General features: G+C 41.2%; 1 protein-coding gene across 1 annotated transcript in view; it reads left to right on the top strand.

Annotated features, from left to right (window-relative positions):
* Nucleotides 1–580: 580 nt before the first annotated feature.
* Nucleotides 581–19,832, top strand: part of LOC111093264 (translation initiation factor IF-2-like) — a 185,743-nt gene continuing 166,491 nt past the window's right edge. The window contains exons 1-2 of the mRNA XM_038581101.1: nt 581–999; nt 2,142–2,215. Coding sequence (XP_038437029.1) covers nt 581–999; nt 2,142–2,215 — 493 coding nt within the window. The remainder of the gene's footprint in view (nt 1,000–2,141; nt 2,216–19,832) is intronic.

Below are 19,832 nucleotides of genomic sequence, written 5' to 3'. Positions count from 1 at the left end.
CCCTTGGCATTCCCTCGGTCCTGGAGCTTTCCAGTGCTGCGGGGTCAAGAACTTGCTCTTCCCCGTCCTTCCAGCGGGTCTTCTGGGGGAGGGTCTGCTGTGCCGACTCTCAGGTGTGTCCACCTGGGGAGATGCCCCCCCCACCCCCCGCCCCAGGTGCCGGGCTCAGGTGAGCTGTTGCCCCTGAGGCCTCCTCCCCGGAGGCCCCGCCCCTCCCGGTGACCAGGGGAACCAGGAGGAACAGCCCCACCGCGGCCAGGTCTCCGGCTCTGGAGTCAGCTCCGCCCGGGGAACTAGCACAGCTCCCGGCCCCACCGGCCTAGGGGCTCCCGGGGCGGCACGGGGGTGCTGCTCTGCACAGCCTGGGGGGCCGCGGCCCGGCGCCCAGGGCCCTCCCTGCCTCCCCCCGTCCCCGCGGCGGGAGAGGCCTCCCCGTCCCGCGCCCTCCCTGCCTGGCCCCGGCCCCGTGGCCTCCCCGCCCGGCCTGGGGACCACGGGATCCCCGAGCGGCGTCTCCCCAGGCCCCGTGGGCTGTGCGCTCCGGCCCTTGACCCCGACCCCGGGCGGGCGCCCTCCCCGCATGGCGGCCCCGGGCCCGGAGGCTCCCCGCCCGCCCGCGCTCCCGCCCGCGCTCCCGCCCGCGCTCCCGCCCGCGCTCCCGCCCGCGCTCCCGCCCGCGCTCCCGCCCGCGCTCCCGCCCGCGCTCCCGCCCGCGGCCCCTGCTCAGCGCTTTCCCGCCCGGAAGTCCCGGCGCCGAGCTTCGAGTTCCGCTTCCGGGGCGGGGCTTTCCTGCGCAGGCCCCGCGCTCGCGCTCGCGCTCGCCGCCGCCCAGCGCCTCGGGGCCTCGGGGCCTCGGGGCCTCCCCCGCCCGGGCCCTCCGTGCTGTCGGCCTTTCCGTCTCGTTAGCAGCCAGACGTCCTCTCCGCCGCGGCCCGGGCGTTCTCTCTTCAAACCCCAGGTCGACTTGGTAGCGGCTCAGGGCGCCCTGCGAGTCCCCCGGTGAGCCGGTGGGGCCGGGCGGTGCGCTCCCTACTCCTCCGCCTTCTTAGATTGATAATCTTTAAATATTTGTTTACACTTAATTGTGATCTAAGAGACGTCTGATTTTCTGTTTATAAACACTATGTGTCTCCTTTCGAACTAGGGGACTTACACAAATGAAATGAAACACTTAAATGTATTGAAATGATCTTTCGTAATTTTGTGACTCTCCTAACTGAATATTATTATTATTTTTTAATAGTATTATTTTGAGAAAACATTCAACTTACATAGAAACACTTCCCCAATTTTTTTTAAAGATTTTATTTATTTATTCATGAGAGACACAGAGAGAGGCAGAGACACTGGCAGAGGGAGAAGCTCCCTTTGGGGAGCCTGCTGTGGGACTTGATCTGGGTTCCCAAAATCATGCCCTGAGCGAAGGCAGATGCTCATCTCTGAGCCATCCAGGGGCCCCATCAAATTCTTTTTAACATATGTTTAAATCTTTTATTCCCTAACTTCTGCGATGTTAAAACATCACCTGCTTTGCAGAAGCACTTATTCTTTATTCAGCTTTCTTTTGTAGTTTTCAAGAATAGATACCTTTTTTTGAGACACAATATTATTAAAATTAGGTAATAAGATAATTCATTTCTAGTAAATGGGAGCAGTCATAAGTAATTTTTTTTTTCAGAATTGCTGCTGTGACAGCTTGTGTGGTAGGCGGAATTCCAGGATAGCTCCTTTGACCTTTGCCCCCCTGGAGTTACCCTGGTGATTATATTACTTTACGTGGAGAAAGATATTTTGCAGATGTAACTAATGTTATTAATCATCAGACTATAAAATAGGGAAATTATCAGTGTGGGCTTGATCTAGCCTGTTACCATTTAAGAGTTTTTCTCCAGCTGGTAGCAGAAAAGAAAGTCAAAATTTAGAAGCAAAAGCAGGATTTGACATGTCATTGTTGGCTTTGAAGATGGAAGAGGTCACATGTAAGGACCAGAGATCAATTTTTAGTTGCTGAGAGCAACCCTGAGCTGATAGTCAGCAAGGAGACAGAGACCTCAGTCTAAAAGGGTGGAGCACTGAATTCTACCAACAACATGAATGAACCTATAAGTGGGTTCTTCCCTAGAGTCCAACCTTGATTTTAGCCTTGTGAAACCTTATGCAGAAAAACCAATCAAGACCACTTGGACTGCTGACCTACACAACTGTGAGATGATAAGTGAGTGTTGTTTTAATTTAAATTTGTGATAATTTGTTATGTAGCAGTAGAAAACTAATATAGCTTGTTTTAGGAGTTATAGGTGCAGCCTATAGTTGCACTATGCAATTTGCAAATGGCATGAGTAAAGGTTGGAGAAGGTTGAATTTATTTTTAATTTTTAAAATTTCCACTGGAGGCTCTTGCCAACTTTGTTGGGACCAGTACTGTGACAGACACTGTTGGTTGACTACCCAAATCATTACCTAGCCTTCTTTGCTACCAGGACCCCCATTTTTCCCCCTTAGACATCCTTTGATTTCATTCAAGGTAGACCCAGCCAAGGGTCTCCAGGCAAGCAGGCTTATGATCTAATTCTGGCCAATGTAATTTAAGTAGAAGACTGTTGGAGGGCTTTGGGAAGGATTTTACTTGATACAAAAAGCAGAAGCTGAAAAGAAGTATTTGGCCTGACACTGCTATCGGCTGCCTGCCTTTGAATGTGTTGTGATTTGCTGCAGTCAGGGTGAAAGGATCACAGAGATGCCGATTCAGGCCTTGATGCCTTTGAAGCCATGCCACTACTTACATCTAGATTTCTTATATGAGAAAAGTAATTTTTATTTTATTTTTTAAAAGATTTTATTTATTTATTCATAGAGACAGAGAGAGAGAGAGAGGCAGAGACACAGGCAGAGGGAGGAGCAGGCACCATACAGAGAGCCTGATGTGGGACTCGATGCAGGGTCTCCAGGATCACGCCCTGGGCTACAGGCGGCGCTAAACCACTGCGCCACTGGGGCTGCCCCGTTTTTATTTGTTTAAACTATAAACTATGTCGATTGAGTTTTTAAGATTTTAAATCAAAATCATATATAACTAATATGGAATTTGGGTCATGAAAGTGGAGTGTTGCAAGTAACACCCTTTAAGAGGTTAGAGTGGGCTTTGAGGACCCAGCTATCTTAAGCTGGAAACTTTCGACGTGGCAAAACATTTAAGTAACTAGTTGCCTGATATATCTTAGAATGCAGACCACATGTTGACAGAGGTTGTAGTGGCATGGGAAATAGAAGGAAAAATTCAGGATGTTTATGTGTATTGGCTTTTTTTAGTGGTTGTTAACAAAAAAGCCCTATTTGGAAAGGCAAACTTAAGCTAGATAGCTCATCTTTTAGCAGAAAGGAAGAGTTTTGCTTAGAAAGGTACTCACTGTGACCTCCAATCTCAATGAGCAGAGTTCTGTAGTTTAGGGTTGGAGAAGCTGTCTTTGGTACTTCAAGTTAAAACAAGCAGAGGCGAGAAAGTGGCACCCTTAAGACTGATAAAACTGGAGTGTCTTACCACAAAGACCTGATTATGTGTGTGAAATGCCAAAGGATTTGGAAGAACACAGGATCTAGCAGTAGGGAGATAAAAATTCTTAGCCTCAAAGACTATGTCTAGACAAAATCTTTAGCTGTGGTTTCTAATGCAAGGAATTGACCAGAAGCAAATCGACTGAATCTATCAAGTTTTTGAAAGGAACTTTATTGTTAAAGTTAATGCAAGCCTCATCAACTGCATATAATTGTTGAGACTCGAAGGCAATCCTTATGTGTCTGAACTTGTGATAACATGCAGCGGCTGCCAAAATTAGAGAACTTTCTCCTGAATGCCCATCTCAGGCATGGGGATTGAAAACAATGATGAAAGAATATCACTAGAGGGAGGAACCAGAGGCTAATGGAAGCACAAATAGAGAAATTTTCACAAACAGAACTAAGGACAGATTGCCTAACCAGGGAAATTTCTCCATTGAGAGCATTTTTCACTATTTCTTTCCAATAAGATAAAGCATATGCTAGTATTAACTATTAGTCTTTTCCCACCACTGTGTATTAGATGTGTTTGAGGTAGATAACCTATTCTTTAGAGAAAATTTCCAGGCTATGAGAAGATATATCTGGACCAAAAGAAGAAGATAGAACATCATAGTTTTAACGCCATATTGAAAAGGCAGTTTATACTACAAGGTTAGGATATTGTGAAAGGAATGTTATCAATCAGTAGGAATGGGCCTCAATCAGGGCTAATTGGTAAAAGTATAACTCACCTGGTTTACCTTCTCAGAAAGAGCTCTGTGTGTACATGGCTTAATTATGTGCCCTCAGTAATGCTTGAACAGATTCTTTATTTTGGCCTCTTTTTATACAACTATAAGGTTTGCTTGAAAAGAGCTAAAATTCTGTTCTCCAATGAATAAGATATCTTTTATCAAACTATGAAATATATATAGCAAATTACAAACAAAATATGATAGGCTATAATCTGGTCTTATATATCCTCCTAATTCCTTTAAATTCAGGGATTCACTCATTTATTCTTTTGTTCATTTATTTACTCACTAACAAATAATTTTAAAGAACTAACTATGAGCCAGAAATTACTCTAGGCCAAGGGATACTATAGTGAATAAGAGTCTGTATTGAAGTTTACATTCTACTTGGGTAAATTGGTAATCAACAAATAGCTATTTAAAGCACTAAGTGGTGCTAGTTGTTAAGAAAATAAGGCAAGGAAAGATGATAAAAAGTGATGGGAGTTGGAGGGCAGTGCTGTTTTCTAAGGGTCATCAGAGAAGTCTGCTCTGTGAAGGCCATACTTTGGCAGCGCCCTGAAGAAAAGTAGGAGAAAAGTCATGGTGATATTTAGGGAAAGAGCATTTTAGACAGAAGAAATAGTCAGTGCAAAATTCCTGTGGCAGGAATGTATTGAGTGTGACCCAGAATTATCAAGTGGCTCTAGTGGCTTGAATGGAGCAATAGGGTGGAAAGGCTGAAAATGAGTCAAAGAATAGCAGAACCATAACCAAGGGCATCATATTTAACTCTGGGAGTGAAGGGTATATCCAAGATTGTGGAGTTTGAAATTTTACAATCTTATGGGCCTTCTATACATAAAGGAATACAACATTAGGTACAAACCTAAAGACGATTGGGAATAGAAATGAAAGTTACAAAAAACTACCAGTTTTAAAGCAGTGACAAATACCAATGTAGGAGATCAGAATATGCTGCCCCCAAATATGCTACTTTGGCATAGGATTATTTTGAACTGAAGATAGTGAGAAACAGCAGAGGCAAAAAAAAATCTCTTTGCCTTCCCAGCTCTCATAACCAGGAAGGATATATCATATCAGGAAGGGTAAACCTCTTTTTTGTTTTTAAGATTTTGTTTTTAAGACAGAGAGAGAGAGAGAGAGCCAGAGACACAGGCAGAGGGAGGAGCAGGCTCCATGCAGGGAGCCCGACGTGGGACTTGATCCTGGGTCCCTGGAACCATGCCCTTATGTGAAGCTGAAGCCAGACGCCCAACCGTTGAACCACCCAGGCATCCCTAAATTAAATAAAATTTGTGAATATATTTCCAGGGCCTCAGAAGGGCTATGTGCAAGTGAGGGCCCTGAATCAGCTTTATTAGCTTCAGGTAAAATCTTCCTCTGGTAAAATGTTAAGAGTTGGAGAGTTTTAAGCAAAGTAGTAACATGATATAAGTGATGTTGTAAAAGGACCATTTATTTGGAGAGAAGACTATAGGGGAGCAACCTGGAAGCAAGGAGATCAGTGCAGAGGCTAAAGTTCAGGCTGCAGAGGAAAAATAAGAAAGCAGATGTAACTCATTCTGTGAGTTTCAGGAATACTGACTGTGACCCACTAAGCTATGGATGTTTTTTCCTGAGAATTCATGCCTGCTCATGTCAGACTGGTTTCCTTTCTCAGTTATTGCTTACTCAGTGATTATAGAGAACTTTCTTAATATTTTCTGATGCTCCAAATCTTTAAAGTTCAAATTTCATTGACAATATTTTTATTACTGTAGCTATTTATGTTCCTATTTGCAGCTGCATAGATACCTGCAGTACTGGCTGAATGATCCTTCTTTACCAATACAATTTCAATTCATAATATCAATGTAATCTGGATGTGAGCTGAGAACTACCCAGAAAGACTCTTTACTATTTAGAAACCTTAGAACCTAGCAACTTATCACTTTATATTATCAAATATTCCTTTGCCTGATAAAGAACTTCCTGATTAACATCTTCAAGGCCTTTGGTATTTAATCATTTTATCCCATTTACTTGGGAGTTAATTTTGTGGTGTCTTGCTTTAAAGTGGAGGTTAGTAAACGTATAAATATGTTAGGCTTTGCAGGTCATATGGTCTCTGTCTGAAATATTCACCAATACTGTTGTAACACTAAAATAGCCATTGACATTTTTGCAAAGAAATAGATGTGGCTGTGTTCCAATATAATTTTACTTGCATACACAGGGCATGGGCTAGATTTGGATCTATAGGATGCAGTTTGCTGACCCTTAGAATTTTCCTCTGTTTCATGTTATGTGTCCCAAACCTTAAGCTCATTTAACCTTGATAAGCCTGGTGTCTCTTTCTTCAGAATAAGGATCCTAATAGTGTCTCTATTTTTACAGTAAGGCCCTGTCTACCACATAGCATTGTCATAATGGTCAAATGAGATATTGGTTGTGGAAATCTGTTTTAAATTTTAAAGTAGCATACATCTGCATATTTCTTTCTCTTCTTGTCTGCAGTGCAATACATTTTCTTACTGTCCCCTCCACCAAAAGTACACACATAAACACTCAATCACAAAGGAAAATTATGGTTTCCTACTTTATCTTTACTCCTGGGACTTATGTCAAATACTGGCTTCCTAAAATGTCACCAGAACTACCTCTGATAGCACAAAGCTGAGTTTGTTCTTACCATGGTGAGGGAGAACATAGCCTTGGTAGTCTTAATAGAACCTCAGGAGAGGAAGGGCAAAGTTAGGATATCTGTTGAGATTTTGAAGACATACCTAGGTGAAGATGCAGGGACTTTCAGTGCAGGGGCTTGGTTGGAGTGGATAACAATCATAAGATACTAGTCTACGATTGGTGGACATCAATAAGGTGAAGCTTTTGAAAAGGGAGCTCAAGAGTCTAAGCGTATATACTCTAATACTTTTTATTAAAGAATTGATTCATCTTTCAGAAAGTTACTGGAATGAAGAGTAATATTTGTAACTTTTATTTTGGGGGAAGGTTTTCTGGAATAATAAAGTTATATTGATAAACAGAATATTAGAGTCATACTAAACAGTATGCTGTGTATGTGTAGATGGTTTTGATTTTCACTTATAAGACATAAGTGGTATTTTGTGAGAATTGGGAAAAGTAGATAGGACAGCAAGATTTACTTAGGAGAGCATAGAGAATAAAAAACAGAAGACAACAGATACAGAGAAGACTGCAAAGGGCTTCTCAAGCACTGCTTAAAGAAAATTTTGGAAAAGGACAAAATTTGGGGGATTGTAAGTTATATTGGAAGGTCAACAATTGGAAAAAGGTGACAAACATGCATTGCTTTCAATTAATTGTTCTGACTGGACAGTTTTATTTTTGTATGTGAATCTGTGTCAAGACTAGAAAACGTGTTTTAGAGAGGTTATTATTTTATTTAAAAAATACATACATACATACCTGGGTGTCTCCGTTGGTTGAGCATCAACTCTTGGTTTCGGCTCAGGTGGTGATCTCAGGATTGTGGGATTGAACTCTGTGTCAGGCTATGTGCTTAGTGTAGAGTCTACTTGAGATTCTCTCTTTCCCTCTGTGCCCCTTCTGTTTGCATGCTCACTCTCTCTCAAATAAATAAATCTTTAAAAATATTAAATATATATATTCATAATAGAACATTTTGAATGTACACATAAACAATTAGAATACAAATAACTCCTTTTTAAAGAAGATTTTATTTATTTGAGAGAGAGAGAGAGAGAGATCACAATCAGGGGAGAGAGGCAGATGGAGAAACAGACTCCCTGCTAAGCAGAGACCCTGATGTGGGACTCGATCCCAGGACCCTAGAATCACGACCTGAGCCAAAGGCAGATGCTTAACTGACTGAGCCATCTAGGTGCCCAAAGATAACACTTAATAGGAAAGTGAAATGCCAGTGAAATGGATATGTAAGAATCAGTCAAGAGGAAGAAGAAAGGTGACTTTCATAAAAAATAAATAATTTATTTGGAGGAGAAGAGTAGAGACATGGTATAGAATGATAGAAAAGAAAGGAAAAGAATAAAGACTGACCATGTTGGGAAGCTATTGGCTGGTTTGTTAGAAATGGTTAAAGATTTTTAGGAAGAAGAATCTCTATCTTAAATTTTATTTTTTTTTTCCATTGCCATGATAGTATAGAGAATTTAGGCCAACAATAAAATAGAGGACATGTCCCCATGGCTGTCCTCCCATCTGATACCAACTGCAAGTTTGGAGGATCCCAAAAACCATCTTCAGATTTGATAATTTGTGAGGACTCAGAACTCAATGGAAGTTATTATATTCATCGTTCTGGCTTATTACAGATTAAAATCAACCAAGGGAGGAAGCTCATATGGCAGATTCTAGAAGTACCACATACAAAGCTTCTGTTGTCCTCTCCCTGTGGAGTTGAGACACATCACTTGGCTGGCATTGATCTGTGATAGTATACACAAAACAGTGCCAACCAAAGAAACTCATGTGAGCCTCAGTGTCCAGTTTTTAACTTTTTTTTTTTTTAATGGGTATGACCACATGGTTGATCTCAGTCTCTAGCTCATCTGATAACCCGAAGCCCCCACCCTAAATCACAATGTTAGTCTTTTGCCAGTCTCTCCTCTTACCCCAAGGCTATTTGAGTGGGGCCACCCCCTGTCCTAAATCACAGTTAGCTATCCAGTATGACCCAAGGCTTCGGACAAAGACACTCCTATCTGGAGGGCCCAGAGATTACCTCTGAAGCCAAAGGCATGGACCAGATGTTTTCTTTGAGCAAGGCTAAATTCTTTACTACACAGGTACAAATCCCTTTCATCATCTCAGTATTCAGTAAAGACATCTTCACACATGTGAGGAAAAAACAATTCATCTTCAGTACCATCAGCTTGATGGAAAAACTGAACATTGTGGTATAGATCCTTCTAGATAGATCTTAGATAGGCTAGGCATAAAAATGTAAACTCATCTTTTCTTTATTCTTCCTCAAATTAAAATGAATAGCTATTAGCACAAGTTAGAAAATTATTCAGTAAAATCAAATCACCAAATGTTAGGGTTAGATGAGACCTTGGACTACAGTTGGTCTTTTGGAAAGGTGAAATGATTTGTGCAAGACTAGTGGAGTTAGTGAGGCAGAACTGATGATTCCAGGTCCAGTGGCTTTTCTCTTAAATAAAAGGAAACTCAAGAGACCTCTTTTTGGATCCAAAGGATGTTACTTTTTGAAAATAGTATTGCCTTGTTGACATATGGTAAGATAACCCTAATGGCTTTTTGATTGATTTGGTTTTGCCCCAGAATTTGGGATGCTTTCCAGATCCACATATTAAAGGGTTGTCTAGAAGACAGCTGCTCAACTGCTTGCATATTTTTCTGATTAGTTGTATTGTATATGCTGCTGAAATTGTCGACTGGATTTCATGTTGTTGATAGGAACAGCAGGGGATCTTAAACTGAACACTATCTGTATTTCTCTAGTCCTTTGGAAAATTTTCCCTCCCATTTGCTGCCCTTGTCCTTATTAGTAAGCTATTAAATTTTAATGTTTTTTGGATTCAAACCTGGAACCTAGTTTTCAGCTGATTTCTTATTTCCTCCCAAATTTTATAAACACTTAACTTCAGGAAAAGAATTTTCCTGTGTGTACTTGTTACAGTTAGAGATGGGTCTAAATGACATGAAAAAAGCCAGCACTTATCCTTTTGTTACACAAGTGTGTGGCTTGGGAGGGCACCATAGACTAAATGTTCATGTCCCTGAATTTCATATGTTGAAACCTACTTCCCAATGTGGTATTATTTGGAGATGGAGTCTTTTGGAAGGATATTAGGTCATGAGGACTTTCAAGTATAAGAACCCTTATAAAAGAGACCCCAGAGAACTCCCTTGCCCCTTTTCTATGTGTAGTCACAGCAGTAAGATAGTCATCTATTAGCTAGGAAGCAGGTTCTCCCCAGACACTGAGTTTTCTGGTGCCTCGTTCTGGGGTTTCCCAGCCTCCAAAATTGCAAGAAATAAATTTGTGTTGTTTTTAAGCCACCAGTCTATGGTATTTTTGTTATAGTAAACTGCATGGTCTAAGACAGGGGAAATTAAGCATGGGCACTCATTTTCATGAGCAGAAAAAGCATCATGCATAGGGGTAAAAGCTTACCTGATCTCATTTCAGCTGATGGAAATGACCGACTGTGCCAAACCATTTACACTCTCTTGTGTAGCTTTGCCTTAGCTGTGACATGAACAACGAGCAAATCATTTGGGTTAACCTGATATCTGTTTTAAAAATGCAGAATGCAAAGATGCCTGAGGGGAATTTTTGCACCTTCAGTTTGGTTATCGCTTTTGTATACTTAACTGAGATCAGCTGCAGTGAAGAGATAGAATTCTGATGATGTAAACTTGGAACTCGATGTGGGGTCAAGCCTAGGGTAGAACATCACAGGAATCATCAAGAATGCAGAGAGCATCAGGAGACCAAGGTGGAAGAGACTTAGGGTAGTGGAGATGGAAAGATGTTCTACTTTTTCAGGTGGTGTAGTTTTGACCTGTGAGCTTAATGTAGCATCCTAGTGGAGAATTTATGAAGAGGTGGGCATATGTCCCTTCAACCATTGAGAGGAAAAACATTGTAAATGTTGGAAAAGTGAAAGAAAGGACTAACGTGAGATAAATCAACTATGTACATTATGAAGTACAAGTTCTGATTTTGTTTTCCAAATGCATAGAAATAAAAGTCAACATAGAAATGTAGAAAATGTGAAGAAGCTTCATTGGTGCCATCTCATGGAGTGAGCCACCACTACCATGTCCTAGTATCTCTTCCTTCCTCTTCTACTTTCCTAGTAGAACTAAATACTCTGTGGCTCTGCCTTTCGATTCTAGACAGTGCTGTCCAATAGAAATACAAAATGAACCACATACATATTTTAAAGTTTCTAACAGCTGCATTAAAAAAGCAAACAGGTAAAATTAATTTTAATAGTGCATTTTATTTAATCTAATATACCCAAAGTATTATTTCATTAATAACAAATTGTTAACAAAATATTTTATCTTTCTTCCTCTCCCCCTGCCTTTTGTACTGTCTTTGAAGCCAGGCACTTACACAACATCCTAGTTTGAACTCTGTACTGTTCAGTTGCTCAGTAATAGCTGCATGTGTCTAGTGCTTGCTGGATTGGGCAGTACAACTCTAGATGGAAGATATTAATGCAGGGACACTGTTTCTTAAAGATCATGAAAATATAATAGCTGTAAACGACAGAGTAACCTATTGAGGAAGGGCTGAATTGTAAGGGCATTTACTAGTTACTTAGCAAGGATACGGGAGGTTAGGCATTGTTCAGAGGATTAAAAATGCATCAGGGATCCAGGCTCTTTCTGGCCTTTTACCTCGTGGGTATTCCTTTCCTTCCCTTTCCCTTTCCTTTCCTGATTTTATTTATTTATTCATGAGAGACACACAGAGAGAGAGAGGCAGAGACACAGGAGGAGGGAGAAGTAGGTTCCATGCAGGGACAGGCTGTGGGACTCGATCCCGGGTCTCCAGGATCACGCCCTGGGCTGCAGGCGGCGCTAAACCGCGGAGCCACCCGGGCTGCCCCTCATGGGTATTCTTCAACACACTGGCATTCCTTCTTGTGCTTGTCATTTCATGGTCACAAGATGCCTATAGCTTCTGATATCAAGCCCTAATACCTGGAAAGAGAAAGAGCAGAAGTCTTTCTCTTTTAAGGCTCTTTTCATCAAGGAGGGAAAAGACCCCTCCCCTCCCCCTCTCCTTCCCCCTCCCCCTCCCCCCTCCTCCCCCTCCCCCTCCTCCCCCCCCCCCCCCTCCTCCCCCTCCCCCTCCCCCCTCCTCCCTCACCAGCAGACATGCTCTGACATCTCATTGGCCAGATTTGCATCACATGGTAACTCTTAGCTGTAAAGGGTCTTGGGAAATGGAAAAGTTGCAGAGGAGAAGAGAATGGCTGGGAGGGCTTTGCATTAGAAGATCAGTCTTGATAAATTCCTGCCCCCAGACAAAAATCAAACTTCTATTAGGCTAGATGGAAGAGGCCGGCAGCCAGTGATGTTTGCCCCAGGGGCATTCTCTCAAGGAGAAGCGGACAGAGGATCTTATATTCAAAATGATCTTATATTCAAAAGGATCTTATAATTAAATAATAATAACACTGATAATTGTTTCCATTTACTGAGTATTTATGTGCTATATGTGTTTAATGGATTACCTAATTCACACACACACACACACACACACACACACACAGGTTACCTGTCAGTTGTTGCTGATAGTAAAATCAATGGATAATTGTTAGATTATACTGTGAGCTACCCAAGAGTAGAAATCAATCCATCCTTCCTTTTCTTTCTTTCTTCCTTTCTTGGTTTTCATATCCCATATCACACTATTCATCAATATTTTCTAATGAATGACTCCTCTTATTTACTCAAAGTATTTTATGTCTTTCAAATTTTATTTCTAATCTGTGTCACCTTTTCAAAGGCTAGTGTGTTAATCTTTTTGAAATCACTGGTACCTCTACCCACATTCTAGCCTCAGGCACATGTTCTGGCCCTCACTTCAAACTCCCCCTGACCCCGCAACTCTTCCCACAAGTTGCCAAATGTTCCTATTTGGAAGGTGGTCATGAGTAGAAATCATGACTAGCCAATGACTCAGCAATCTCTTCGCTGGAGTTTTCTTTCTACCTAAACTTACTATGAAGACAATAGGAAAATAAAACTAGTTTCTTCCACACAGAGTTGATGATTCCTGGGCCTGTGTTCTATGATCTCTCTCAGTCTTACACTTTGCTAGTCTCTTTCAGTTGGTAAGGAAAAGGGATAAATCAAGTTTCTTCAATTATTGGGAATTTGTTACATGGGAAAAAAAAGAAAAAAGCTCATCTTTCCACCCATCCAGACCTCACAGAGAATGGGAGTGTTATTCAGGATAAATCAATAACAATAGCTGGGGTAGCTGTAGCAATTTCTGTATTTCATCCCCTTAGAAATAGACATTCAGTGCTTGACCATTGTGGTGACTCAGCCATTTTCTAATTCTGCTCCAATACCACATAATCCCTTTTTCTCCTGCTTACCCCATGGTTTCTGTTTAGTCATAGCTTCCACTGCCTTCAGGTCTCTATGTCATTGGGCTATATGCTGAATTTCTCTGAGGTCTCTCTTTAGTATTCCTCAGGAAGGTATATATATTTGCATTAACCTTCCAGGATTCTTCCATGATCAGTAGTCTTCATTGGTTAGAGAGGCTCCATGCCAAGTTATATATCACTGATAATTATAGATTATGTTTTCTATCAGGTTCCTTTCTCTAGTTTAATCTTCTAACTTCACAGTGATGGAGTCCTAGGGTAAATAATGTATGATCTGTGTATAAATCAAGTATCTTAAAGTTCTGTAGCCTTCAGGTTTACCTAACCTATTATGCCCAATTAAAAATAACTCTGAGGGCAGCCCTGGTGGCCCAGCGGTTTAGCACCGCCTTCAGCTCGGGGTGTGATCCTGGAGGCCCAGGATCGAGTTTCACCTCAGGCTCCCTGCATGGAGCCTTCTTCTCTCCCTCTGCTTGTGTCTCTGCCTCTCTCCCTCTCTCTCTCTCTCTCTCTCTCTCTGTGTGTCTGTCATGAATAAAAAAAATAAAAAAAAAATAACTCTGAGCCTTTTATTTTAGGTGATTTTAGGAAGTCAAATCATTTATTATCTTCCCTTCTCCAGATTTTAGGACCAGAAAGGATACTTATTAATTCTATGAATTCTTTCTATTTGTTATATGTCAATTTTAATCAGCCATATCTTGTTATTGATGTTCCTCTTTCTATTTTGTGAAAGTGGTTTTTATCCAGTGGTTGCCTCTTTGGGATTGGAGGAAGTGGCCCTGAAAGGAACATGAAGGTATATTTTTGATTATAGAAGTTTCATTTATCTTCCAGGGTGTTAGTCACATGGTGTGTGCATCATCAAGAGTCACTAAATTGGACTCTTAAGATCTGTGTGTTTTTAATCTGTGGAAATTATTCCTTAATATTTTTAGTTAACAATAACAACAACAATGAAGTGGTTGTTAGAGCCCTCATAGGAAACAGATAAACATTCATTTTAGTATTTAAAGAGAGTTTAATAAAAGGCCAACTTACAAAAGGGTCAATAGGGTATAGCGCTCTAGAGCTGGGAACTAGGTTCCCATTAGTACTCCTATAATGAAGAGGCAAAGGAAGGGAGAAATGACCAGAATGTTATGTGCCAAATGGAGAAGACCATGCTGGCAGAAGCTGGGATTTTTGGCAATGGATGTAGCCAGTACATCTCAACCCTATGGTGAAGGAACTGGGGGAAACACTGCTCTAATCTCATGTTCATCCTTCCCTCCCTCTGATCTCCTTGGATATACTCAGCCAGAAGCCTGAAGAAAGGAAGCAAATAGACATAGTCTGTATAACTCAGTTTCATAGGGCATAGAGATAGAGAAGGATGGAGACCAGATCTGGAGGGGCAATCAGTAGACAGTATCATGTTTTCTTTTTTCCCTGACTTATTTCACATGTGTACAGTGTCCCTCCTATAATTCTTTAAAACATAAGTGATGTTAAGTAAGGCAATATAATGGCATGTACAATATTTTATGGAAAGCCTGAGGAAAACAGAGGGGTCATAAATGAATAAAAGGCAAATTTTAAACCTCAGGTTGGCTTTCTCAACTCCTGAGCCCATTGGCCATGCCTTGTACAGAGAGTTCCTCACTGCTTTCTTCCTCAGCCCCAGCCATGTCACGTTGAAAGGGCCAGCCCACCTTACCCCAGCAGTAGTTTCATTGATCACTTCCTTCATGTTCAAAATCTGATCCTACTTTCCCAAGAGAGAGGGGGATTCTTTTCCTTTTCTGTTTTTCTTTCTTATCCAGGATGATCAATAGTGGGTGTTAACCTTAAAAGTAAAGCAGCCAGTTATTTTACCAATGACATGGTTTATATGTGAGTAGTAAAGATAATGCAATTCAGGATGAGCTATGGCAAACCTTGGGAGATCTGGCAATCAAAGGAGAGAAGCATAACTTTATAGAGAAAAGCAGGAAGTTGGGAGGGCCGCTTTGAATGAAGTTTGTTGGAGGGAAGCAAGAGTTCAGGGTGGTGATGGTTTTCTCATTGGCCAAGTTTTGGTATTTTCTTATTGGCTAAGCTTGTTACTGGAGAGGGAGAAATTCTTCCTTTCTCCTGCTGGAGTAATAAAGTAGGCTTCCTTCTGCTGGGGTCTGCAATTGACCATGAATGTTAGGGTGTGACATCTCCCCCTTTTGGTCTCCTGACTTCATTTTAAATGAGATATATATTCAGGTTCACACGGGAATATTCATTTCATTTGAAGAAACCATTATCCTCACTATAGGTGATGGTCTGGCAATGGTGCATATTCTTCCAGTCAGCTGTGGTCAGAGTGGTAGTGTCATGAGCTCCAAAAGTTCTGGGTGATGGAGAGTTATGTCAGATTTTGGAAGAATACCAGCACAGCAAGACTGGACCAGGGCCTAGAAGAAGGTAACTGGGGCAAGGACTGTTACTTTGAGGTCTACAGGTAGGTATTCATGGCCTCTCAAGAGTCCCAGGTTGGAAGACCTTGAATTGAATTCCATGTTTATCATTTGGCAGCTATGTGACCTTGGGCAGGTGATATAATTACTCAGAGCTATCATTTCTATTTTCTTCCCACTTCCCAACCCCCTTTTTAAAAAGAGATGATGATGTGAAAATGTATATGAAAACACTGCAAACCTCTATGGTCCAAATGAACATAAGGACTTGCTTTTTTATTAATAGCTGTCAATCTTTTTCTGTTGCCACAATATTCACAATGTTTAATATACTCTCATCATGTCATGTGATAATTTTCAGGGACAAAAGCAAGCACTGGGGAGAGGAAATATGTGTCTAAAGGTGTGTTATGAGTAGGAGCTTGAAAAAGCCCTTCATGGAGATTTTGACATAAGGCTACTCTCCCATATTGCCCTGAACTGGATCATTTGCAGTTGAGAGTCACTTTCTAGACAGAAGGTTACAAACTGGTAGAGGTAGAGAGGGCTAGAAGTCTTGTTTTGTTTGGCTTGTGAAGATTTAAAATTAGATGTCAAAATTTTGAAATCAGGAGATTTCACATAAAAAAAAGTGTCTTCTCTTGAAATAGAGAATTTTTGGCAGAACCAAGACTATACCCTCAAATGCCAAAATTTGGCTGGAGCTAAATAGTGGCTGCCCCTGAAGAAGCAGCATAAGTTCTCCAGCTGTTGTTACCTATTTGTGCCACCTGCCCCTTGACAATTAAGTTTGCCATCCTTGGTCTAGACTGCCCAGGAATCATTGCTATTGCAGCTGGAAGGAACCTCAAGATGTCACTGAGACCTGGCTTTGCTTTTAGTCAGGTCAGATTTTGGTTTCCCCATTTAAAGCAGAAGCCTCCTGGGTCAAATGATATGCCCAGTCTTACCCAGGTTGGGGCAGTGGAGGAGACTGAGCAGAATTGAGGTCAACTCCCTCCCAGTGAAGAGCCTTTTCCTAGCACAGTGTGTTCCTTCTCAAACAGCGTATCACAGTTTCTGAAGTCCAGTCAGTGGAGCCATTGTGAGGAAAGGTCAAACCTTAGATGAGCGAGGTTTCTGGAGTGCAATGCTTCCAACACCGGAATACACACAAGCTCTCGTGTGGCTGACCTTGAGCCCAGCCACCCAGCTCCACTGGAACAAACGTGAACTTCAGAGCAGCGACGGAAGGGCTGTGAGTTTGGATCAACTAGTGTCCTTGACCCCTTGGCAAGGATCCCAGGCTGAAGAAACCCTCTGGGTTTCTTTGGTGTGGGATGGGAAAGAAAGATGAGGGTGAGGAAGGAGGGGAGAAAAACAGGGATACAGAGCATAGCTGTTTTCTTTTCTCCCAGAAATTGAGCTTTTGTGTTCCTGGGCCACATGTGCGCTGAGAGGTTTTCATTTTCATTCTTTATTTCCAGCTCTGGGATTGGTGTGTTGCTGTATTGCTGAGTGTTTGTTTTGGCTGCTAGAGGAAGTATTGACAAAGGAAGTGGGAGAACAAACATAATTTTGTAAGCAGCCGGCCTGAGAGGAACAATAAAGCAGAACTGGAGACAGTATGTCGGGGTTGAGATTCTCAGAGACTGTTTTAATGCCAGCATCCTGGGGCTTACAGCCACCAAAGAGTGGGAATGTGGGGGCTTTTAGAGTAACAGGGGATTCTGTAGAGCTGTGCTTTGCAATTCTGTTTCTGTGCTATGGGGGATGCCTTCTTTGGGCCTCAGCTCCCCCCCCCCCCCCCCATTTCCTCCCATGTGTTAAATAGTAGAGCCACAGGTCTTTTCCAAGGAGGGGATAGTCTATACTAGCAAAATGGTGTGTGTGTGTGTGTGTGTGTGTGTGTGTGTGTGTGTGTATGTGTGTGTGGTTAAATAATAAGATTACGATATGGGATTATGAAGAGGATCCCATAAAAATTTGGTTTTATCTTTAGGAATTTTAAAAACACCTGAAGACTGTCAAAATCCCAAGTGATTATTATTAGTGAAATCTGGAAAGAATACTTTTTTACTTACCACCTCTCTGGGAGGAAATAATTCACACCTTCAAGTGATGGCACCAAGGGACCTTGGTGGGCTTGAGAGATAAGTTCAGGAACTCACTTGTGAATGTAAGTGTACACACAGCATCATGAATATATGATTGAAGAAACCCCCTTTGTTATGGGTTTAGAAAATGGATCAGGGCACATCAGAGGTGGCTGAGGTGCAGTCCACGCTAGAGACAGGGGACAGAATGACTTACCCTTTAATTCTTCCCATAGATAGGAAATGAAAAGGTGGATGAAATCCTATGTGCATGACTGCTGGGAGTTTTAGGTGCTGGAGCCTTGAATTAGGCTGAACTCATTCTCTGGGACTCTGGGTACAAATGTTCCTTAAAATGTTTATGTTTTCTGAAGTATTTTTCTGCAGCGAAGAAAAAGGTTTATTTTTTTCTCTGCAATACACTCAGTAGAAGGCTACCTAGATATTGGGTAACAGCTCTGCATGAAAAGGTGTATTGTTATCTTTGAAAGGCTAGATTAGCTCAAGGTTTATAACATACTTTTATATTTCTTTTGCTTTCATAAGGTAATAAGGGAAGACGGTGAGGTGGTAAGGGCAGACACCAGAGCACTAGGGCATTTACAGTAAATATCATTGCTTTGTAAAATTATAGCATGTTTGTGGTGGCTTAGGCCCCTCAGATGTGTAAAGCCTCTGGTTCACTACTCTTTCTAAGGAGATAATCTTTTTCTCCATATGGGTCTGGGCAAGTGAAAAGATGGATGGATGGAGGTTGGATGGAGGGGGAGGTAGGTTGTGGATGTACAGGTTAATAAATGTGTGGAATACATCTCTCTAAACGAGTATCAGTTTAAATTCATCTCTATATGGTATGAGGAGGTGTGCCCGGCTGACTATGATTTCTGGCACTACTAGTTCTCTGCATCTCTGCTGAAAATGTCACCTTGCAGAGCAGCTGTATCTTATGCTTAAAGGTATTTGGAGCTACTACTGCCTATTGTCCTGCATGAGGAGAGGATAACTTTAGTATGGTCTCTTGACTGTTCTCTTGAATTTTCTCCCCCCCATCTTTTTGAGGTCTAATTTACAAATAAAAAATCGTGTATAGTTAAGATTTAAGACTTGATGTTTAGATACATGAATACTCTTTGAATTTTCGTATTATAAAACACAGAGAAATATCTTTTGGAAAATTACTATTTTTCTTAAAGTGTACTGGTGTCTATTTAATAAGTTAATGGGGGTCAAAGAGGGGACTTCTACCAAAGAATGTGGAAACAGATTCTGGCCCAGCATTGGGGAAAGAAAAAAATGTACTTTTGCGGGGCTTTTGGAAAAACCACTTGCCATCTATATACTTGTTTTCACCTTTTTCATGTCTATGTCATGGAAAGATCTTATTGCAGCATATATTTTCTGAGATGGTCCCAATTTTGAGCATTTATAGTACCTATGAATCATTTAAATACTAGAGAAATGCCAATATTTTGTAATTTCAGTGTATAAATGATATGGCTTAGGATAGTTTTTTAAAATGATATTCTTCTGGGCCTTTAAATTTTTTTAAAAAAATCAGCTTTATTGAGATATAATTCACATACCATAATATTTACCCACTGTATTTAGTATATTCATAAAGTTATACAACTATGATTATAGTCTTAATTTGAAACATTTCATTATCTCATAAAGAAATCTATTAGCAGCCATTCACCATCCTCCCCTCCCTCCAGCCCATGGTAACCACTAATCTAGTTTTTGTCTCTATAAATTTGCCTATTCTGGACATTCCATATAAATGGAATCATACAATATATGGTCTTTTGTGACTGGCTTCTTTTTCTAAGAATAATATTTTTGAGGTCCCTCCATGTTGTAGAAGGTATCAGTACTTCATTTTTTATTTCTTTTTCTTTTTTTTAGAATTGTATTTATTTG

This window comes from Canis lupus, chromosome 30, assembly GCF_011100685.1.
Source record: "Canis lupus familiaris isolate Mischka breed German Shepherd chromosome 30, alternate assembly UU_Cfam_GSD_1.0, whole genome shotgun sequence".
In the NCBI taxonomy this organism is placed as follows: Eukaryota; Metazoa; Chordata; class Mammalia; order Carnivora; family Canidae; genus Canis; species Canis lupus.
The sequence above is the reverse complement of the archived record's forward strand: the minus strand, read 5'-3'. Positions and strand labels throughout refer to the sequence as shown.